Genomic DNA, 24,331 nt, shown 5'->3' with positions numbered 1-24,331 from the left:
ATTTTGAAATCAAACAAAAGTTAAGTATGGAGTGCTACAGGGAACAGTTTTAGGGCCTCTGCTTTTCTCCTTATATATGCTTCCCCTGGGAGATATTATCAGGGATCGTGGAATAAGTTTCCACTGTTATGCCGACAAAATCCAACTTTAGATTTATTCTAAACCCGACAAAATTTTCACAATTCTCCAAATTAGCAGAGTGTATCAAGGAAGTCAAAGATTGGATGGCCAGAAATTTCCTTCTACTCAATTCTGACAAAACAGAGGTACTAATTATTGGACCAAAAACCTCATAAAATAAGCCACTAATTATATTTATTTTATATTATTTATATTTTACCTTCAATGGATGTACTGTTATGTCATCTTCAACATCGAAGAATTTAGGTGTAATATTTTATATCAATCTATCCTTTGAAAATCACATTAACAATGTTTGTAGAACAGCATTCTTCCACCTCAGAAATGGGACATATGCTCTCTGTTGCTGATGCCGACAACTAATTAATGCGTTCATGACTTCAAGACTAGATTATTGTAATGCATTGCTGGGAGGATGTCCTGCAAGTTCAAAAAAATGAACTTTAACTGGTTCAAAATGTTGCTTCCAGAGTGCTGACTAGAACCAATAAAAATTATTATATTAGCCAATTTTATCGTCGTTACATTGGCTACCTGTTAAATTTCATATTCATTTTAAAATTCTGTTAACTATATACAAAGCTTTGAATCGTCTAGCACAACATTACTTAAAAGTGACCTTCTGTCATGATACATTTCATCATGTAATAGTTCCTAGAATGACAAATTACCAAATCCACATAATACACTTCATGGCCATGCCCATTGACTTGGCGCTTATGAGTTAAGGCATTGCTTTGTGCTTAAAGGAGTCATGACATGAGGAATCACATTTCCCATGTTAATTTTCATGTTAATAACAAACATGATTAAACATGTTGCCTTAAAATAAATAATTAAATAATAATTGTATTAATAACCCCAGTGAGCAAGCTGAAGGCGACTGTGTCAAGGAACACAAAACTCCATAAGATGTGGATTAATGAAGAAAAATAACCTTGGGAGAAACCGGACTCACTGTGGGGGCCAGTTCCCCTCTGACTAACATCATGAATATAATGTAAATATTACTTGTGTATAGTTAAAATCATGGTTTAAAATTATTAAACTAAGTAAGGGTTAAGGGTCAGTGTTTAAATATGGATTTTGTATGAACTGTAAGATTAATGACTAATGTCTTTGAAGTCCATCCTGGATTAACTGCAAAGTTCACATAGATGCAATATTCTTTGTTAGTTGGCATAGTCAATTAATTAATTTATTGACTATGTGTTCCATTTTTAAGAGTGAGGTCCATCATTAGACTGAGGTGATGCAGGCAGAGATAAGTGAGGTGAACTGCAGTTCAACTGTAAAGGCCTAGATAGTCTTCATACAAAATCAAAAAACAAACAGGTGTGATATCATTTAGAACAAAATCTGTCCAAAAAGTTGTTTTTACATTTGTTTAAGTGGTTCAGAACAGCTCACCTGGCCGAACTTTTAGGAAAACTTCTAGCCGGCTGCTTAACACCTTACTGCCATTGGTCCACATCATCGGTTGGTTTGACCTGAGGCTCGAGCTACTACTTCATTTATGTTTTTCAGCCAGTTTTCAACATAAACACACCAAGTCAAATAATCTCAAGTGCTCATTCACTCATGCGCCATCTGCAGTGAAAGCCAATCAAACATCTGCCCATAGTAAGATATGCCTCTCTTATCATCATTCTGTTTTTGCCCATCATTTCTCTTTTATACACCAATTTATACAGCGTCATCATAAATTACAATAACAGAGTTTAATCGTATAGCGAGTTAGCGTGTCATGCATTCAGAATCTAAACAAGACAAATAAAAAAAGAATGACTGCGTATTTATTACTTTTAATCATCATCGAGTGTTTAAAAAAAAAAGTAGCTTTTCTAATTGAATTTAGAATGAGGCATCAAGTCATTGATAACATATTTTAATGTCACATTAATAAAGGTTTTACTGAGCGTCCTCTCACATCGGTGTGGCAAGTTTCTGAATGATCGCAAACATTAACACCAGTGCTCTGCTGTTTAGAGCTTCTTTTTACTCCTGAAAGAAGAACGCAGAAGATCTTCTCCAGAAGTATATCAGGCCTTAAGCTTGTGGCAGATTCAATTGCACTGAAGTCCATCTTAGTTTCAGACAGCGTTCAGTGTAGTATCCCATGTATTACAGTTGGAGCTGGCATCGTCCAGACAGGAGCGTAGCTTTTTTGCAGATTTCGTCTTTCATCCTAGCGATGTCGGCAGGGATTTCATCCAGGAGCCCTTTACGGTATGATTAGTGTCAGGGTCGCCTGTGGCATCAAGTGTAGCATTTTGCAAGCATTAGCAGAAAAAGTGTCGGTCGAGACTTTGTTGCATCTAGATGATGATTGACTACTCATCTCGCCGTCGTTAATGTTCCCGAAGCTTAGCAAAAGACGTTATAATTTCAACTATATGGGTCTAGTGGGTCAATGTTGAGGACAATGATGACAATGAGCAAGATCGGTTGAGTATGTATTCACTTAGACATCGCTGCATCATCGTCAGTACTTTCATTTCTAAAAGCTAAATTCAAGCACTTTAACACCTCCTATCTGTTCGGAAGCCTGCCACTTCCATTATTCATCACAATTAGTGCCGATTTAAGCTTTCAGTAACGTAACATGACACGTCAACAAGATATATATCGGGTTTTGTACCTTTTTATAAAGTTTTTCTGGTATGAAATTCTGGAGTTCTTCTGACTGAGTGTTGGCTCTGCACAGCCCATAAGAGAGAACAGCCACACAGAACCTGAAGAGAAACACATCTCTACATTCAATTCTATAGATTTCATGTTCAAAGACGTTTGCAGTGTGTACTCAAACCTGAGGCAGAAAGCCATGTGTGAGCGTGTGGAGCAGATCAGGCCATCAGATAGAAGCTCAGACACAGAGAGATCAGCTGCAGACGGCCACATCACCTGCATCTGAGGACACATGTGTCTGTAGTAATGCAGTTCAACCAGCAGTGCTGCCAAACCCAGCACATGAGTCAGGCACAGAGTGTTCGCCTACAAACACACAGCATTAAAAACACATGATGCAACACTGAACACAACAGAACCATAAAACATGCACTGAAGAGAACAGTATACCTGGTTATGAAGCAGATCCCACAGTCTGTGTATCAGGGCTGAAAAGAGCCGTCTGTGACCCAACAGAATTTTCAGGAAGATACTTGCCCATGAGCCTTGCCTAAGAACATCCATTAGAACTCAGTTATGATAATACATCTTTGAAATCCATTTGAATGAACTGTGTATTAAAGCAATAAGCCACAGGAGGCTGTGTGTACAGTGATTTCACCATGGTCACCAATGAATAATTACATGCATTATTAATAATAATATTCACATAAAACCATTCTTCTACCAAGAATTCCATGCACATGTTACCTGTTTGGAGGGTTGAGTTTAGATGCAGCCAGTAAACACAGACAGAAGTTTTGTATAATCAAACTGACGACCTGAAACATGCAGTCAGACTCAATTAATAAATCTCATATTTAATTAAAATCACAACGAACAGATGTGCAGAGCCTTCAGAAAACATTCATCTCTGGCACTTGATTTCTCTTAAGATTTCGTTTGGATTTTGAAATTGTGGAAGCAATTTTTTCCTACTTGTTCCTTTGTGTGATCTGATGGAGAGTAGGTATATACATTTAGGCCAAAGAGCAAAGATAAAAATCCCTTTAGTCTCGTAACATTGTAACAGTCTTGGCCTGTTACAATAGTTTCCCTTTGGTATGTAAGGCTACCTGACACTAGGGGATGGTAGTAGGATATTGATCTAGGCAATGATAGAAGAAGTTAGATTTTTGTTTGGGGAGGAACAGCATGGTGTCTGCTTGCCACTTTTAAAGAGTCCAGACTGGGAATCTATGGGATTTTCTGCTCAGTCAATAAGGATTCTTTAGACCTTACTGATAATATCCAGGAGGATTGTTCATCAAAAGGACTGTTTAAACCCAGGACACCTTACTTCTATCCTCCTCAGAATCTTCTGGGTCGGTGTACAAGGAGAAAAGTCTAGTTGCTCGCATGGTTTATGACGGACTATATCGGACTGATTCCAGCCATTGTGTTTCCAGACTTTCGTGCACTTAAGTACAGCACAAAGGACTTCGTCATTTCTGCCTATCCAGATAAGAACTTTTGTACTGCTTTTGTAAATAGTGTTGTTGATGTGTGACTTGTTCCTTCTATGTTGAAATGCTTTGACTCTGGCCATGATATGTGTGATTTCCTATCATGTATTGATGGTGGTATGTATTCTTTACCTCTTTCTTTTGTAAATACTACTCACTTTGCATCTATTTCTTGTCTTACTGAGTATTTAGACTAACACAGAGCATAGCCGGCGGTTCCCTCCCTAATATAAATCTTGTGGCAATTAGTCTGTGTGTAAATACTAGACGAATTGTTACAACGTCGTAAATCTAGTAAACGTTCCGTCAAGTGCCTTTCCAAAGAGATTATCGACTGAAACGCTCGATTCCTTTGGTCACTCCTCCAGCCATCTGCTTTCTTGTCCAAATGCTTTGGTTGGTAAGATGGCTTGATGTTAGTTCTGTCTGGGATGTGTTTAGATTGTTCAAATAACTTCAGTGTGCTTGAGGAAAGTTTGTTATTGTGCTCAATCTTTATAACAGCAGTGCTGATCTGATCTGAAATGTTCATTATGACATATTGATATATCGAGGGGCAGACAGTGAAAATGTATCAACAGATATACAGTAAACAGATACTTTTGTGTGTGATAACCGCTGGAGTGTGAATCGTTGATGAAGGCGGTGCACACAGACAGCAGCATTAAAAATCAAGAGTTCATACCGCAGTGTTTGTTGAATCAGGTAACTGAAGGTTCAGTGTGATGACATCACTTGCTGTCTCTTCATCAGTACACAGAGTCCTCATCGTGAGAGAGATCCGGGACAGCTGAGCACAAACATCTGGCACAGGACAGGAAGCAAGACTGTAAGACACACGCTGTGTGTGTGTGATGTCTTCATTATAATGTCAATGAAGTGTTCAGAGAAAGCGATTAGGGGTAGAGACAGTAGCAGACCCAGCTCTCACAAACCACACTTACCAAGAGCAGGGAGCACAAACTGAGGACTTGCATTAAAAGACAATTGGACAAAGCACAATGAAATGCAGGGGAAACTACAGTTAACTTGACACAATGTATAAAAAAAACAGTGTTTATGACGCAAAACACTGAAAACTAGTGAGACCCTGAACACAGACCAACAATTAAAAATAGAGCAGATTGCAACACAAAAACCGCCTAAGTCTACCTCGTACTGATTGATTGTGTGATTAATTGCATGTAATTAATCAGCATATAATTTAATATATTTAAGAATTAAAAACTCCAAATAAAATGTAATATTGTTTGAGTGTATTTGTCAGTGTGTATATGTACTTGTAAATGTGTGTGTGTGTGTGTGTGTGTATATTTACCACCGTCAGTGGCCCCATCAGTCAACATTCTCCTCAAATAAACAAATTGATCCTGCAGAACCATCTGATGATCTTCCTCAACCTCCACAGACTCACACAAACCTAGGAAACAGAAACATAAATGTATTCCATACTGGAAGTGTCAAAGCCAAGTGAGCAGTCATCTCAGACAGCAGGCAATGCCCAGAAATGCTGTCTAGGTAGGCAGCTGCCACCCAACTAGGTGTACTACTTAATATTTAATACTTAAATGTAGCGTGCACACACACACACACACACACACACACACACTCTAATGAGAGTTGAATAAAAGTTATTCTGGTAATACTTTATGGGGTAGAGTAGGCCAAGTACATGCATATAACTACACACTGTAGTAAAACCCATCAGGATGTGATAAAGAGTGCGATGAAGAACCTTTTTGCTGTCGCTCTGTCTCTCTCTGACAGGACTCTGTGTATGACGTGTAGAGAGCTGCAGGGATCTTATCTGCCCTAAAAACATTAACCATAATAAACTGTTGTTAAAAATAGACTGATGTGCATTTTTAAGGTAAAGTGCATCATTAGAATGCCTAATAAAATGATACCTACTTTCTCAAGGCCTCAATAAAGCTCATCCTTGTATCTGCCTTCAGAGGAAGCTGCAATAAAAACCAGTTGATATAAAACACTGATAGCAATTCAAATCTTTATGGGTGTAACCCCAGTTCTGTGAAGGTATTTACTATAGGACATGTACACTCTATGACCATAAGTATGTGGGCAGTGTTATTCAAAATAAACACAACATTTATTCAGTTAATTATTTTTATTTAGTCCACAGGTAGGTTTCACTTAACCACCATCACCACTCATCTCACTCAACTACTTACGGCATGACGTGCAGTATCCAATAGTGTATAAGCCCCTTGAGTACAGGAGAAATAACATGTTACAGGCACCCCTTTCTAATAAAGGAGTTTGGTTACTCCACTAATTCCAATGATGATAAATCATATGCTGCTCCATACAATAGCATTCTAGGCCATTGTTTGCTTCCAAATTTATGGCAGCAGTTTGGGGAGAGCCCTTTCCGATTCCAGAATGAAATATGCCCCTGTGCACAAAACAAGGTCCAAAAGAAATGTTTAATGGGTCTGGTGTGGAAAAGCTTGATTTTCCTGCTGCCATGTTTCTTCATACAGTACAGTGGAACGCCTTTCCAGAAGATTAGAAGCTGTTATTGCAAAGGGGTGATTAATGCCTATGGTTTGAAATGTAAATGTTCATCAAGCATACATGGTGCACAAACATTTGGCCACATAGTGTATCAATGGTGGGTTTAAAGAATGGATGGAACCGTCACAATTTTTTCTCTTCCGATCCGATTCCAATACCTGAACTATCAGTATCAGCTGATACTGATCCCGATCCGATAGCAATAATAATAAGAATTATACTACACATTGGTGATACATCTCAGTTGTACTATCTTATGGCTTTTATTTTGAAAGTCCGGCACCGAGCTCTCCAGGAAGTCTGTGTTTGAGTGTTTGTTTGTAGGCTAATTCACAGTAGTGTAATACACTTCTCATTCTACATCTGGTAAAAGGCTTGTTTGGTACCATTCTCAATTCATGTTATTATAAGAAGACCGAACTATTGATCATCTACATCCGAGATGGAGTTTATGTGGAGTGACCACATAAACAGTGTATCACGAGCCTCTGCACATGTTTATGTGTGAATTTCGGCAGAACGGCGCTCATTCAGTTAAGTATGGTGCCAGAGACCACTTAGCTGTGCATGCTGAGTGTATATTTATTATTAAACACAGCCTTTTGTAATACACAAATCTTTTGGATGACTGTAAGAGCCTGAATAAAATGCACGAGTTTTATGGACTACTTCAATGGTGATCTGAAGGTTATGTCATTATTTGAGCTTGACAGTAACATCAATGACCAACATGCGGTATCGGATATGGATCGGGCTCATCGGAAAGATACCCGATCCGGGTTAAAGCGACAGATACCACGTGTATTGTGAAAAGCTCAATACATTTTAAAATGATTTGAATTGACTAAAGCAGTAAAATTCGCAAAAAAAATTATTTGGGGGTGCCATTAGATGAAGAAAGAGGTTCTGAGACTGAACAGCAGGTAATAAAGGGAAAGGGTGGGGTTTCCCTAGTCCCACGTAGCCAGACCTATGAATGCAGGTAGTGCACAAAATGTGGGCGGTCCGTGGGCGTCCCTGGTGCACTGGCTAGAGACCTAAAGGTGTTATGGTACAGGACTTTATGGATGGGGATGTAGATGCCCATCCCCTAGAGAGATCTTGACTGAGTCATCCAAAGGAGAAAATAACAAATTCAGAGATTATGTCCTTTCATGACTTACCACACGTGGAGAGAGGAGCACAGGGAGGAATCGAGACAGGAAATATGGTCTCCTAAAAATACTAAAGACAAAACAGAAACCACAGTCAGAATATAGAGCTTCTCCGTGAGTTTGTGTATTTTAGAGGCGGTGTGTGTGTTATCTGACAGTACCTGGCTTCAATTACTGTCGCTGGGATCTTATTGGTGACCGTGAATAGTGTTATAGCTTTTTCAACATCCTGCTGTGCCGGACACTGAACACACATTTACAAACAACTTATTAAACTAAAGCAGGAATAGATGATTGCCTTTGCAACATTCAAATATTCCAGATCTGCTACATTAAACAGAACAAACATTCACACAAGACACAGGACTTACATTAACCACACCCGCAGACCCGTTCACCACCTCAAATATACCAGTGTCCTCCAGCGACACCTGAAAATACACAACAGTTACTCACTGCAGAAATGCAGACATTTCTGATAACTGCAATGGCACTTGTTAAAACAAAATACAACATGATATCAAACCTTCAAATCTGTCAGTCGGGTCTTGGCGAGGGTGATGTACTCCTGCAAGAGAGAACAATGCTTTCCTCCAACGCATGGAGCATGCATAACATGAACCTAAAAAAGAAAAGAAAATGCAGATCAGCAAAGAGAGAAAGCAAGAGAGATCAGCCCAATCGCACACGGTTAATTAACTTAATTTGCTAAATGATGTTACAAGCTGTTCGACATGTAATTGGAACTGGGTTACACTAAGACCACCAAAACACTGAAACACTTACTTTCAGATACTGTGGAGGTTCAAAGGGAACCAGATCTGACAGGAACTTCAGGAGAAAGACAGTGGACTTCTTACTGTTACCATGATAAGTGCTGGATCCACCAAATGACAGCTGACAAACAAAACCACTCTTAAATTAACAACCCAAAAAAAAACATATGTATATATGTTACACGTTCTATGTCTCAGATGGGTAAAATCAGGTAAAAGCTACATTAAATGTTGAATATATGAGTGTTTAGGGACAACCACAGACTTTAAACCAATCACAATAGGAGGGAAAGACAGCAGGACCCTCGAGAGATGCCTGACGGGCCAACAGGAATGACGTGATCATCTTTTCAACATCATAATTGTCAAACGCAGCTCTCAGCAGTCTGGACAGCAGATCTGCAGACAGAGAGGCACTGCGTGACAGGGTCAAGGTGTGATGTGATTATTCTCGCAGTATTAATGAATCAATCTGAAGAGCATTTGCATGTACCTGTGAGGCAGCGCTGCGTCTGAGAGTGATATATCAGCAGATTTGAGAGACATGAGAGAACGTGACGCCAGTTCACCTCATGAGTCTCTAGAACTTGCTGCAGCTGACTCAAAACACAGTCCACACTGAAGACAAGACAGATCTAAAAAGACAAAGAGACTGTTAAAGATCCATCTCAAAAACATTATATGTGACCAACCAATTTAAAGTGTTAAGCAACAACATTAAAGCTGCAACTAACGATTATTTTGATAACAGATTAATCTTCGATTATTTCTTTGTTTGCATAAAAAGGCCACATTTTATTTCCTGTATTTTATAAACATTTTATTTGAATACAGTACTGTGCAAACGTTTTAGGCACTTAAGATGTTTCACATCTTCAGCTTTAGTGTGTCAACAGGAAATATAAACGTTAGACTCCCAAACATTACTTTTACAAATAGAAGAACAGGGAGCCTGTCATTTAGAGGTATTTTTAAAAGATGATTTTGTCTCCTTTATTGTTAGTAAGCACGTTTAATACAACCTTTTAAGTCGGCACAAGATTAATAATCTTTAAGAGCTAATGATTAATCATTGCAATAATTGCTGATCGTTCTAATAATCAATTCTCAAAATAATCATTAATTGCAGCCCTACCTGTCACTAAAACCCCAGCTGTTAATCAATCCCACCTTTCAATCATTCTTATCCCTCAATCTATTTATGAGATGTTGCCCTATACAGCTACTAATGTGGAGTGGAGTTTTATCTGATATTCAAAACCAGCCAACTCCTTGTCATGTTAATTCTTCTACTGGTCCAAGATGCAACAGAGGCAAAGGAAGAGAAGAAACAAGGAGACAAAGTAACAGTGAAATGAGTAGATTTAATTGAATATCCGTGCGTCTTTCCAATGTGTCCTGACCAGCAAAAATTCCACAAGTGTTATTTACACAAAGCAAAGACAATGAAAAATGACTGCAACAGACGAAAGTAACAATAAAAGAAAGAAACAACATAAATCAAGTACAACACAGATATACTGTATGTTTTCTCCACTGAAGGTACACACACACACGTTGCCATTAAAAACTCAAATGAAATCCTTAATCTTTAATGTGACAGGAAATAATAATAATACATTTTATTTGTAATGCGCCTTTCTCAGACCCAAAGCGCTACAGCATGTACAGAACAAAATAATCAAACATGTGAATAAAAATATATATAGAAGTATCAAAAAAAGAAAAAAATACATAAAAAAAATATAATACAATTATAAATTGAAAACTTGACTAAAAAGATGCGTTTTAAGAAGTTTCTTAAAACAATCCACAGAAGCAGCATCCCTAATAGATGAGGGTAGTGTGTTCCATAACTTAGGCGCATTATAGGAAAAGGCCCTTCTTCCCATGGTTTTTCATTTACAACGAGGCTGACACAGAGAGAGAGAGCCAGCAGAGCGGAGAGAGCAAGCAGGAATGGATGGAGTAACCAAATCACAGATGTAATCTGGAGCCAACCCATGTACTGCTTTATAGGTTAAAATCAGAATTTTATAATCAATACGTGGCTGAACTGGAAGCCAATGCAGTTGCTGGAGCACGGGTGTAATGTGATGGCGTGAGGATGTATGAGTCAAAACACGTGCGGCAGAGTTCTGTATATATTGCAACGTCCTAATAGAATTTGCTGGTAAACCCGCAAAAAGAGAGTTCCAATAATCAAGCCTTGATGTAATGAAGGCATGGATTAGCTTCTCTGCATCAGGCCTAGAGAGAAATGGTCTAATACGTGCAATGTTCCTCAGATGGAAAAAAGCAACCTTTGTTATGTTTTTAAAATGTGAGTTAAAAGTTAGCTGGGCATCAAAAATCACGCCCAAATTACGCACCTGGCCAGAAGGGGACAATTGGGTATTGTCTACTGAAATGTTAAAATCCTTACATTTACTGACATTAATTGGAGTACTTGATCCACTACCTATTAATAAGATTTCAGTTTTGGAGCAGTTTAGTTTTAGAAAGTTGAGTTTCATCCATGCTTTAATTTCCAACAAACAGTCAGAAAGTTTGAAGAGGAAGAATTAAGATCAGGCTGAAAGCTGATATAAATCTGGGTGTCATCTGCGTAACAATGAAAGCTCAGGCCATACTTCCGAATGATCTGCCCAAGAGGCAGCATATAAACACTAAATAAAACAGGACCCAAAACTGACCCCTGAGGGACACCCTGACACAGAGGCACAGTCAGAGATCTGTTAGAACCCAGGTAGACAAATTGGGAATGATCTGATAGGTAAGATCTAAACCAATTTAACACAATTCCAGACAGACCGGTCCACCTATGCAATCTATCCGATAATATGCTGTGACATATGGTGTCGAATGCAGCCTTAAGATCTAACAAAACCAAAATGCCACAAGCTTCAGAGTCAGCCATAACGAGGAGGTCATTCAGGATCCTGACCAGAGCAGTCTCTGTACTATGTCCAGATCTAAACCCGGATTGAAAATTTTCAAGTAGGCTATTCATACTGAGATGAGTATGGAATTGGCCAACAACCACACGCTCAAGCACATTTGCCAGGAAAGGTAAATTAGAGATGGGTAGATAATTTGACATATCGGTGATATCACTCCCAGGCTTTTTAAGAACTGGGGTAACTGCAGCCATTTTTAGAGCAGAAGAGACATTCCCTGAAGTGAGTGAAGCATTTACAATAGCAGTGATGTGGGGCACAATGACAGGCAGACAGTTTTTCAAAACAGTCGTAGGTAGTGGATCAAGTATGCAAGAAGTAGAATTCATTGACAAAACAAGTTTAGAAATAAAATCAAAATCAACAGTACTGAAACTTGAAAAAGCAAGACCAGAGAGATTAGGAGAACGCACCTCAAACTCAGAAGCATCCTCACAGGCAATGGCGTTATAAATATTCTCAATCTTAGATGAAAAATAATTGAGAAATGCATTACACTGCTCAATGGTAGGACAGTTTAAGTTACTGGGAGATTTAATTCGATTATTAACAGTTCTAAACAGAACTCTGGGATTTGAGATGTTATTACTAATAATAGTAGAATAATATGCCACTTTTGCAGCTTTGAGAGCTGTGTGATACTCAATCTGATGCTGATCAAACATTGATCTATGAACTGTTCATAGATTTCCGTTCCAACTGCCTGCCTATCGCCTTCAATTTGCGCAACTCGTATACCAAGGAGATGATCTCTTAAAAGAAACACGTTTTTTCAAAGGGGCAAACTCATCCAGAATAGATGTAAGATCAGCATTATACTGGTCAACAGAGGCCGCAACTGGTAAATCACCCATAGTATGACTAAGAAGATCAAGATCAATATCACTGATTTTCCTAAAACAGATAACACGTTCTTTCACTATCTGCAAAGGAGGAGTTAGATTGAACGTGAGGAGCTTATGATCACTTATACATACATCAGTACACTCAAGTTGTTCAATAAGTACTCCTGAGCTGCAAACCAGATCTAATATATGTCCGTGTTTGTGTGTCGGAAAATTAACATGCTGAGTGAAGTTAAAACATTCTAGTGTATCCATGAAACACACAGCATTATTGCAAGCCATATTGTCAACATGAATATTAAAATCACCAGTTAAAAGAATAACTGGACAGAGTGCACTGGCAAGTGTCAAACACTCAGTAAATTCAGAAAATAAATGCAGAGTTAAGTTTGGTAGAACGATAGATATTTAACACAATAACTGATGAGAGAACATTCAGCTTAAAAGGCCAAACATTCAAATGATGAAAAGCACGGCAATGTAACCTCAGTTACTGCAACATCAGATCTGTAAATGACAGCAAGACCGCCACCTCTACCGGTGGAGCGGGGCTGGTCAAGATAAGTGTAGCCAGGCAGAGCACACATATTCCGGCGGGAGCCACGATGAACCTATTTTGGCCGGCGGAGAAGTTGTAGCGATCGCAGTTTTCCCCAAACACCAGTAGCAGGGGGCGCAAGATGGCCAAGCTGTAAAAGTTCCATGGCAGTGTATTTCAGCATAGTGCAATCCGGGAGGTCGAAATAAATCTTGCCGTAAACTCCAAATAATGCCAGTATAAAAACAAATAAAATCCAGCAAGGCCGCATATTAGCAGCAGGTAACATCAGCCGATATAAAACCAGTCAACAGCACCATAAAATAAACAATTTAACGCGCTGATGGAGAAGCGGCAGCCACAATTGCGCCAGCGTCCTCTCCGTCCTTTGACCCGAAATGCTACAGACATCATCTGGCATCAAGAGGGATGCAAAGAGACATAACCTGAAGGCTTCTGCTATATTCACTACACCTATTCTAGCTCCACGGACTTTAGCAATTCCACCTTAGGGTCTCATTTAGTAGTTTATACAACGTCATACCACCACTTGTATTATATTGTGTCCACTGAGATCTTGTCAAACATCTGGTCTAAATGAGTTTTCCAAGGTAAATACAACTGCTTAATCTGTGTGTGAACAAGTGTATAAAAGACCTTTACCTTACAGAAAAGTGTTGTCAGTAATGGAGGTGTTTTAGCAAACGTCCACTCACTCTGCAGAGCAACAGCATCTGAAACTGCACAAATCAACAAGGGACCCACTTTATATTAGGTGTCTTTAACTACGTGCTTAAGCATTTGATGTGATGTACCTAAATGTACGTGCACGTAGTTGAACTGTACTTGCATTTAATAACATCTGTAGTTACACTGTTACTTCACACAAAGAAAAGTGTAAAAGATGTTGACAATGACGCAAATGTCTGTCACAGTGTGACAGCACAATGTGGAGGAAGAAGAGAACGAGTCGTTTTGAAGGCTTGGTTTCAAATAATGCTCTTTTTTTCCAGTGAGGAGAAAGGTTTGAGTTCTGATTTTATAGTACAATGACCTCTCATATGTGTAAAAAAAAAAAACAATTCAAGGAAAATGTTATTCCTCATGTCATCACCCCTTTAAAAATATATGGTAAAAATGTCATATTTAACAAGACAACACGTTTAATTTTATGAAAAAAATAAAAATACAATTAGAAGTAAAAATTATTTTTTACCACATTATTGACAATAAACAATTACTGTATATTATATATAACAAGAGATTACAAGTACTTTTATAGTAAACTATTGGTAAAATGATGCTTGACCCATCAACACATTTGATTTTATGGAATTAATATAGTTATGTTCTTGTTTTTAATATCAGTTTTTGTATATACATTGGTGTTTTCTGTGTTATAATTAATGTCGTTTATTTCATGTTTAAAGCATTATTTTAGTGTCACGTGTTACCCTGATTGTGTTTGTAACCCTGTGCATGTGTGTTCATTATTGCTCTGGAAGGGTCCCTCTTCATGAACTAAGTCATCATGTGGCCTTTTATAGTTATTACGTTGATTAACAAAACATTTTTAAGTGAAAAGCCGACTTTTATAGTTCCAGAATGTTATTATATCAAGTTTATATCTTTTTATAATATAAACGGTAGTGAACCGTAAAATGCTCAGGCATTAAAGTTATATCCAGTAAAGCCTGAAACATAGTCACCGTATTTTATAATACATTTCTGGCAACCACAGCTGCCAGTATTTTACTGAAATAAAAAAAAACATTTACTCTGTTCATTATCAAAAATATTATATTTCTTAAAAATGAGGGTTTTAATTCACTATTCTCTGTAAAGCTACTTAACAAAATCAATGAGTAGAGCCCAAACTTTTACTGCTAGTAATGCACATCACTATTGCCCAACATGAAAAAAATGTGAACACGAGTGAACGCTCACCTTTAAAGACGGGTCGGTGTGTAAGAACACGCACGAGTGTGTGTGTGAAGAACTGCTGCAGTGTGTCTTCAGATACACACACACCAAAAGTTGAGGCGTCATACACCTGAACCCTGAAACAAACATGAAGACTCATCATACAACAAATACAACATTAACCATCTATCAATCAACTACTTAACACTTCCCAACTTATGAAATAATCTCATGTAATGAATAGTTCTGAATGTTTACCAGACTCCCATAGTCGATTTATCAGTGGATTTATCCCCCAATGAGTCCAGCAGCCCTAATGAAGGTCAATCAACATATTAAACAGATCAATCCATAACACATTAAACTGATGATCTATCCATAACATATTCAAATAATCAATGCTTTCATTACAGTAAAAAAAAAAAAAAAACATGAAAATCCATCTTGAAATATAAAAAGACAATAATGTAGAACACTATTAATAGGTATAGAAGAAAAAACAAAACAATGGTTATTAAACGTTTTCATTGAACATCCAGATTTTAGATTAAAATGTAAATGAATGTAGAAGTGAAAGTGTATATTTTAGGTGCTGTGACTGGTCACCAAGTTCTTTTATAATTTTTCAACACTTTTAAAAATCAGTTCTGTTTCATTCCTACTGACCGCCAGAGGCAGTATAAACACTACTGGATTATCGCAGCGCCAGCCAGATAGGTCGAGAGAATATACCAACAAAGTCACATAGTGATGTATGCTGAGCCCTGGGGGTTATAAACCGCAGCCGCTCAGCACTCTGGCTCTTTCGCTTTCTCGCCTGGTTGAGATAGGTTGTTTTAACTAAGTGATATATTGCGCTGTCAAGTGCAGCTTACAAGAGCAGCGAGATATCGTCCTCACAAGCTGTGTCAGCGCGCATCTACGCCACTTCAACGGATTTGAAGTGTTTTTAGCCGCATTTTGGTGAGTTTTCATTCCTTTTCGTCGGTAACACTCTGTGCTATCCGGTGGCTGGTGTTTTCCGCACTATAAGTTAACGGTCTCCCGTTGACATTTTCATAATTCATTCAGTTGTTCTGAACTTTTTTTCCTCTAAATTCTGTGATACTCTGTGCCCCTTGGTTCAATCCGTCGGCCATTTTAGATATTTATTTATCGTTTTCGTGAGACCTGTCTGTTCACCCACAGGAATTATATAATTATTATTTTCCTGTATTCTGATTCGTTACGATCATTCTGATTGAATTAAACCTTACGGTTCTATCCGAAGGTGTTATTAGCGAGTAACTATGTCTCACAGCTCAATTGCCACTGGTTTCCCACTGACTTGTAAGCTGTGCCCTAATAATCTCCTCCCGGACGACGGTCATAACATCTGCCTGTTGTGTTTGAGTGTTCAACATCTGAGAGAGTCTCTCACGGACCCGTGTCTGCACTGCGGTCTTTCGCCCATGTCGGAACGGCTCCGTCTTGCTGAGTTAGACCCCAATTCAACGGTGAAACTCAGGCAGTTGGATGTAGCCCCTTCTCGCACTCACTGCGGCAGCCGGCGCTCCCCTCCCATCTAAGAGGAGGGCCACATCGCGAAGTGATGAACATCCGTGTGTGGAGGAAAATTCACTCTCTAAGACGGTTTCTGTACTTTCTTCAGAGATGGCGGAGCTGAAACGCCTGCTTCACTCGCTTCAGCCTGTCACATCTGCTACACCTGTGAAGATGACACAGGAGGATGAGAATGTTCTGAATCGTGGAACTGGGGAAGAGTCGCTTGATTCCCCTCGTTTTTCACATCATTCTGACTTGGATGTGCTTTCTACGATTGCTTCTGATTCTTTTTTTCATGATCATGGGAATGCTGTGGATGTTGCGGCGCAACCATCACCTCAGGATGTTTTTGCTGGTTTTCCAGCAACGGAGGGGTCGAGTGGGGGGTCAGTTCAGTCATCTGGACAGGCCCAGCCCTCTTCTGATGATACTTTGGCTGTGCTTCGAATGGCTCTTGCTCTGCTAGGACTTGATGAGTCACCTGTCCAATCTGCCCAAACCAATGTCTTTTTCAGGCAGGCCACAGCTGCGACTTCTTTTGCCATGCCACCATGTAAAGATTTTGTGGCTTTCAAATGCCCCCACTGGTTCTGGTCCGCCTAAGATTGCTCGGACGTTAGCATCTATGGCTGAAGCAGATTCCATCGGGGTGAGTCGTGCTCCAGAAATAGAGCAGCCTGTTGCAGCTTTGGTGGTGTCTCCTGATGAGGCTCTACGAGGGAATGTGCGATGTCCCAGTGCGCAATGTGGTCGCACAGATTCATTACTAAAAAAGGCATACGAGTCTGTTGCTTACATAACTTGTGCAGAAAACACAATCTGTCAGTTACTACTTGCTGCTACCAGTACGCTAGAACCAGCAAATGTTGATCCCTCAATTTCACAGTTTCTGCAAACGGCTCTTTTGGCAACGGGCCATGTAACCCACAAGCTGGGTAGTCTTGCAGCCACGCTTCTGGCAGCTCGCCGCCAAGTGTGGCTTGCCCAAGCACGGCTACCTGAGGACTGCAAGAAAACCTTGAGAGATCTTACATTCGTTCCTAGGCATCTTTTTGGTCCTAATGTTCCGAAACTGTTGGAAAAGAGGGTAAAGCTGTCTGAGGCCACTCGTCAACTGACGCAGGTACAGCGCAACCCTACCTTTAGGATGCCAGCAGTTCAGACCCGACATCGCTATGCCACACCGGAGCAATATTTTAACCAGCACGCTACACCTCAGTCACAGCCCCCTCAAAGGCCTCGGGCTACTGAGAATGCTAGAGTTTTGCGGGCGCTGGACACAGACCCAGACCCAGACCACAGAACATATCAACCTCCTGGAACTACGTGCAGTGTTCATGGCTTAAAGGTATTTCATGCCAGTCCTGGCAGGCCGCCATGTTCTCGTTCGGCCCGACAATACCTCAACAGTATTCCATCTAAACCACCAGGGCGGCACGAAATCCCGCAGGTCTCTACAGCTTACGCACGAGATCCTAACATGGTACCAGCCGCGACTCGCTTCACTGAGGGCAGCTCATATTTCAGGAGCATGCAACCAGACAGCGGATGCTCTTTCCAGGGCTATAGATAGTTTTATGACCGTGTAGTTTTATCTATACAATTATACAAAATAAGTGCCAAAATAAATAAAAAAACAACAGACTTTAAGGGGGGGTGGTGGGGGGGTTACTGATCTGAGTACAGAAAGTTGTTATAGTTACTTTTGCATATGCCACATCTACTAAACCTTTCTTTATTACATGTTCAATTATTACACACAATTGCATGATATTAATAAAGAGATTATTACGAAAAACTGTGGAAAATTTCCATCAAACACAGTGCACATGTAATGCGTAATATTCCTATAGCGTGATATTAAGTTCTTCTCTCGCTCTCTCTCTGTGTCTCCGCTCTCCCTTTCCCTCTCTCCATGCCTCCCCTCGTCTCTTCCCCCAGGTTCATAGGAGGCTGGGAGGGACACCGGCTGACAGGACGGCCAGAAGGGCAGCGTCTCCCCACCAGAGATGGGGGGGGTTAGTCAGACTGGTGGCACCCCAGCCTGAATCAGCTGATCAGTGGGAAAGTGAGGTAACACTGCATGTGTGTATGTGTCCTTAAGTTTTATGTTGATTTAAGTTCATTTAGATCATTAAAGTTTATGTTTATTGTTCAGCCGGTTCCCGCCGCCTCCTCGCACATCCTTTAACTTTTACACATAGGTATCATTTCATCTTTCAGCATCATATGCCTGTGCATTCAGAACAATGCATAAAGAATATTTTGGAGGTGGTTAGCAAAGCGATCAATGCATAGGTACAACTTTAAAGACACTTTTCTAACTGTGAACATTAGACTATGCAAATGATAGTCCCCTCTGATATCAGCAGCCAATCTTAACCAATCTAAAATCTCATCCTCATTAGAAATGTATAAATCTATCCCCCGGATGGCCACACCATTGTTCTTTGTTCTCTCATGAAGAGCAACAGATACAGCAAGTTCTGAGTTTCCTGCAGCCAAGTCAGGAGGCAATAACAGACCATCCAATATTCTGAGTCTCCACTTCACAGAGAGAGAGACAGTACCAGATTATCCATCCAAGAGAGACAGGAAAAGAGCAACAGAGTACAAGTCTCACTACAACGTCAAGCTCAGAGTCCCCCATACCAGGAAGATAACAACAGAAATACCAGCGACAAGGTTATGCTCAGGCGAGCAAACCCCTTTTCTTTCCAGATAAAGAAACTTCTGCACTGACATATGGGTACTGAAGGACACATTACAGATTACAAGTACCAATGAGTAAATCACCAACTAAAGCTGACTAAACTGCTCTGACTGCTTTTTGACCACACCATTGAACCTTGTTATTCTCTGGTGGATCCTCGGTGTTTGATTTTTGGAATGTGTTATTTATTAAATGTTTGAACTCTTAGGCTCATGAAATATTTGATTTGTGTTTTGAACTTTATTCCTTCCTTTTATTGTGAAGATTGATCCTTTTTCCAAGGGAAGGGGTTTATGTGAGAATGCTTGAAAACAATTTTCCATATACTTCCTTTGTGCTTTTAAACTTTTCCTATGTAACTGAAATAATGACTTGACTGACAGAAAGAACCTTTTAGTCACAGAGTCTACCGCTGGTCACTGTCTGGCACCCCAAAGTTAAGGAAAAGTGAGAAGTGTTACATTACATAAATTACAGTTATACTGAAGTGGAAAATTATGTACTGTATAAATGCAATGAAATGAACTAATATTGACCACCACTATTAGACAGATGGTATGTTTAAAAAAAGCTATATGGGGTTCTAAAAGCTATACTGCTATAGGAAATATATTTTTGCATTTGACATGAAGCTGGATCGTCAATCGTCATATTATACTAGCTTGTAATATGACAGTGGCATACTTTATCTAGCCAGATTAAAACAAATTATTACAAGTATACACAGTCAGAAACGGGGACCTTGCTTATCCAGTCCAGGTCAGCTGTGGCTTGTGAATATTCAAAATGGTTTATATAACTTGAAATGCACATTGTTAAACCCCTTCACTTTTTGTACTGGATGAAGTAATCGCTCTGTGTCTCAATTTATGATAGATATTGTCCAGTGTCATCAGCAGGAACCCCTGTAGATAATGCTTGTAAAAAGCAATTTCCCCCAATTCATCTTGAAGCGAGATTCATTAACCAGAGAAGTCGCTGCGGCTGTTACCATGGGAATTAGCAGATTTCACCAATTTGCGTTCCATAATATACAACTTTTTTATATAGACTGTTTGAATAAATTGTTCTAAACCTCTGTTATGTTGTATTTTTATACTATTCAAAAGCTTTAGACTGAGTAGTTTTTATTGCTTTTTTATTTTTATTTATTTCTAACACTGAAACACAATGTTCAATTTTCCACGGACCCCCTGGCTATTTGAAAAGGATCCCTTGGGGTTTGCGGACCTCAGTTTGAGAAACGCTGTTTTAGATTGCATGACTGATGTCTCAGTCATGAAATATTTGGTAAATTAGAAATAAGGTCTGTTAATTAACAGAGAAACAGCAGATTATCTTTCTAAAAGGTAATAGTCATATTCTGCCATTGTTACATCCAAATCAACCACGGTCATCTTTCCATCAAATGCATTTTATATATTAACTGATATTATCCGTTAGCATATTAGAACAATTAGTAGTTGTTATTTTTTGTAAATAAAACAGATTATTTTACAGCTGTCTTCCTTGTGTTGAATCCAGTAAAGGCTCTAAAGTTAAGGCCAACTCTCACAAGTCCTACAAATTAATAATATGACCAACTACAATTGACATATTTCTAACTGAGAATAAGGTCCATTTGGATAATTTTTATACTGTTAAGGTGAAATTCCTTAGCAGGTGCCTCAAGGATGGAGAAAGGGGATATCTGATATTAATACCCAGACAATCAAACATCACATAATTTGGTGTCTTGTGTGAGACCCACTTCATTTAAATTGGTGCCCAGTGTGATTATCACACCACCTTTATCTAAACAAACAAGAAAAAAAGCATACCATTGAGTATTTGAGCTTGAGCTCTTCATCACTTGAAGAGCTCAAGTTGGTTAGGAATACTCAACAGAACCAGATATTATGTCGCAGCACAAGAGTAATGACTTCAAGATTTTCTTTACAGATACAATTTTAATAATCAGAAATAAAATTGGAATTATGCAATCATCTGTCATAGCACCTCAGAAAACGGTGTCTAATGCACCGAAATTTCGTTTTTTGGCCGAAAGACAAAAAAGGCCAAAAATATGAGCTGAAAATATATACCTCCTCGTCCCTCAGTGCTCAGATTTCACTCTGGATCGATCTAGCCCTTATCACAGCGCTACCAAACAAAGGCCGATCATGTCAGCGGTGTGGAAATTCTTCAAAGTTTCTGATAAGGACATCAAATTTGCAATCTGCAGTGTTTGTTCAGCAGAGGGGGTACGGTGACAAAGAACTTTTCCAGAAATATTATCAGAAATCGTGGAATAAGTTTCCACTGCTATGCTGACGATACACAACTTTATATTTCTTCAAAACCTGATGAGATTTCACCATTCTCAAAATTAGCAGAGTGTATCAATGAAATAAAAGATTGGATGGCCAGAAAATTCCTTCTACTCAATTCTGACAAAACAGAGGTTCTAATTATTGGACCAAAAAACTCTAAAAAAATAAGCCACTAAAATATAATTTGACTCTAGATGGATGTACTGTTACATCATCTTCAACAGCAAAGAAATTAGGTGTTATATTTGATACCAATCTGTCCTTTGAAAATCAAATTACAAATGTTTGTAGAACAGCATTCTTCCACCTAAGAAATATTGCTAAATGAAGGCATATGCTCTCGGTTGCTGATGCCGAAAAACTAATTCATGCGTTCATGACCTCAAGACTAGATTATTGTAATGCATTACTGGGAGGATGTCCAGCAAGATCAATAAATAAACTTCAATTGGTTCAAAATGCAGCAGCCAGAGTGCTAACGAGAACCAAGAAATATGATCATATTAGCCCCATTTTATCATCGTTACATTGGCTACCTGTTAAATTCCGTATTGATTTTAAAATTCTGTTAACTACGTACAAAGCTTTGAATGGTCTAGCTCCGCAGTACTTCAGTGATCTTCTAACACGCTATATTCCAACACGTTCATTAAGATCGCAAAATTCTGGCCTATTAATAGTTCCTAGAATATCAAAATCCACTAAAGGAGGAAGATCCTTTTCATATTTGGCTCCTAAACTATGGAATAGTCTCCCTAACACTGTTCGAGATGCAGACACACTCCCTCAGTTTAAGTCTAGATTAAAGACTCATCTATTTAGCCAGGCATACACTTAATTTATCCTCCAACCCACAATTAGGCTGCTTTAGTTTAGTCTGCCGGAACCAGAAACCAGAAACATTGATCATGATTTATAACTCTGCAATAAATTGAATGGCATCTATGCTTATATTATTTTATTTGTTTCCTTGTCTTAACCTCGGAACTCCTATCCTGAGGTCACCAGAACCGGCTGGATCCAGCTCCCTTCCTGCTTCATGTTGGACTCCACTGCCATGTGTCGCTGTGTGATGATGACTAAATACAGCCAGTGCCAGCCAAACATCACTTCAGTCTATTATGATGGACTTCAGAGGATGAACTAATGCCAACTCCAACCATAAGACATGGGATACATCATATGCCACTGCCTGAACCTTGGACTTAGGATGGATCTCACCGGATCTCACCGAATCTCACCGAAATTACCGGCCAGGTTGAACTGCGATGCACCTCACTGATCTCGGCCTGCATCACCTCGGTCTATTGATGGACTACACTCTTGAAATGGAATACATAGACCATCAATAAACTGCCAACAAAAGCCTTCATCAGCCAATTAACAAGGACAATTGCATCTATGTGAACTTCTACAGTTAATCCAGGATGAACTTCAAAGACATTAGTCATTAAAGGGGTCATGACATGGGTTTTTTTATTGTATTATTATGTTCCCTTAGGTGCAATTATAGTATTAATATATTTTTTTTAAGAAAAACTTTTAAAATCTAGTGATTTATGACCTTTTCCCACCCTGTTTCTCATCCTCTGATTCAAACAGTCTGTTTTGGGGGCGTTTTCCATTTAAGACTTCAGTGTTAACGGCCACTGTTATGATTGGCTAACGTCAGTGCCTATGTATCAATTATTGACGCCTCCAGCCAGAACAATATGCAAGTAAACTAAGTAAAAACACTGTGATTATTCATAATGAATGAAATTGCGCTTTAAAAAGTAGTTTAAAGTTTAAAATAGATTACTTACAGTTTAGTGCGTCGTTGTTCCCAGAATAGTCGGCACGGACTTATCTTTGAGCAACAGTTTTCTGGCAAAGCCAGCATCATATTGAGATTTCTTCTCAAAACAGTCATCCTTAAAATGTACAGAACAAACGCTTAAGTTAACACTTGCTGTGACTGGGACGTCCGCAAAAAATAAACTGCATCCATTTTTCCCTGACGTCTGGATCTTTCGGCAGCTTATTCAGAGGTTTTGTTTGACCACAGCCAGGAACAGCACATCTGTGTGGCATCGTAATTTTCCTGTGCACAAGTAGTCTCTGTCAGAGCTCGCTGTCCATCGACTGAACACTTGTGAGGCGACGGCGATACTGAAATGAGCGTAGTTGTCTTGCGCTTAAAGCGTGAGTTATCTTGTGCTGGAGGCGGTCATATGCAAACGCTGGTACGTCACTTCTAACCGACACGTCACTTCTAACCATGAATCCAGAACGAGCTGTATTTTGAGCTTGATTAAATAAATGATTCATTTAGAATGGGGAGGACGTCTTAAAATATTAAACTTGCAGGACGTTTTAATGATACAAAGACCTCTTATATACCAAAAGATCAAGGCAAATTTGGTTTCTCATGTCATGACCCCTTTAATCAAATCAAATCAAATCAAATCACTTTATTGTCACACTACCATGTACACAAGTGCAACAGTAGGTGAAATTCTTGTGTGCAGTTCCGAGCAACATAGCAGTCATGACAGTGACGAGACATATACCAATTACAATAAACAACATACTTACACAAAACAATTTACATATCAAATGTACACATACTTACACAAAACAATTTACAAATCAGATGTACACATACTTACACAACACAATAATTATATACAATGCAGAATATAGAACAGAATATACAATACAATACAATAAGTGGGAGTATATGAAATATATATGTGTATATATATATATAT

The 24,331-nt window shown here is 39.0% G+C and overlaps 1 protein-coding gene across 1 annotated transcript in view; it reads right to left on the bottom strand.

Moving 5' to 3' along the window:
- LOC127637918 (Fanconi anemia group A protein) overlaps window positions 1-24,331 on the bottom strand; it is an 86,761-nt gene that overhangs the window by 22,423 nt on the left and 40,007 nt on the right. Inside the window, exons 9-26 of the mRNA XM_052119168.1 lie at window positions 15,267-15,321; window positions 15,033-15,145; window positions 13,749-13,825; window positions 9,236-9,377; window positions 9,008-9,141; window positions 8,753-8,863; window positions 8,493-8,588; window positions 8,338-8,397; window positions 8,128-8,210; window positions 7,976-8,036; window positions 6,186-6,235; window positions 6,010-6,086; window positions 5,593-5,694; window positions 4,960-5,078; window positions 3,520-3,590; window positions 3,220-3,319; window positions 2,951-3,135; window positions 2,783-2,876 (exon numbers count right to left, since the gene is read on the bottom strand). Coding sequence (XP_051975128.1) covers window positions 2,783-2,876; window positions 2,951-3,135; window positions 3,220-3,319; window positions 3,520-3,590; window positions 4,960-5,078; window positions 5,593-5,694; window positions 6,010-6,086; window positions 6,186-6,235; window positions 7,976-8,036; window positions 8,128-8,210; window positions 8,338-8,397; window positions 8,493-8,588; window positions 8,753-8,863; window positions 9,008-9,141; window positions 9,236-9,377; window positions 13,749-13,825; window positions 15,033-15,145; window positions 15,267-15,321 — 1,730 coding nt within the window. The remainder of the gene's footprint in view (window positions 1-2,782; window positions 2,877-2,950; window positions 3,136-3,219; window positions 3,320-3,519; window positions 3,591-4,959; window positions 5,079-5,592; window positions 5,695-6,009; window positions 6,087-6,185; window positions 6,236-7,975; window positions 8,037-8,127; window positions 8,211-8,337; window positions 8,398-8,492; window positions 8,589-8,752; window positions 8,864-9,007; window positions 9,142-9,235; window positions 9,378-13,748; window positions 13,826-15,032; window positions 15,146-15,266; window positions 15,322-24,331) is intronic.

The sequence above is a fragment of the Xyrauchen texanus genome, chromosome 46 (assembly GCF_025860055.1).
Source record: "Xyrauchen texanus isolate HMW12.3.18 chromosome 46, RBS_HiC_50CHRs, whole genome shotgun sequence".
In the NCBI taxonomy this organism is placed as follows: domain Eukaryota; kingdom Metazoa; phylum Chordata; class Actinopteri; order Cypriniformes; family Catostomidae; genus Xyrauchen; species Xyrauchen texanus.
The sequence above is the reverse complement of the archived record's forward strand: the minus strand, read 5'-3'. Positions and strand labels throughout refer to the sequence as shown.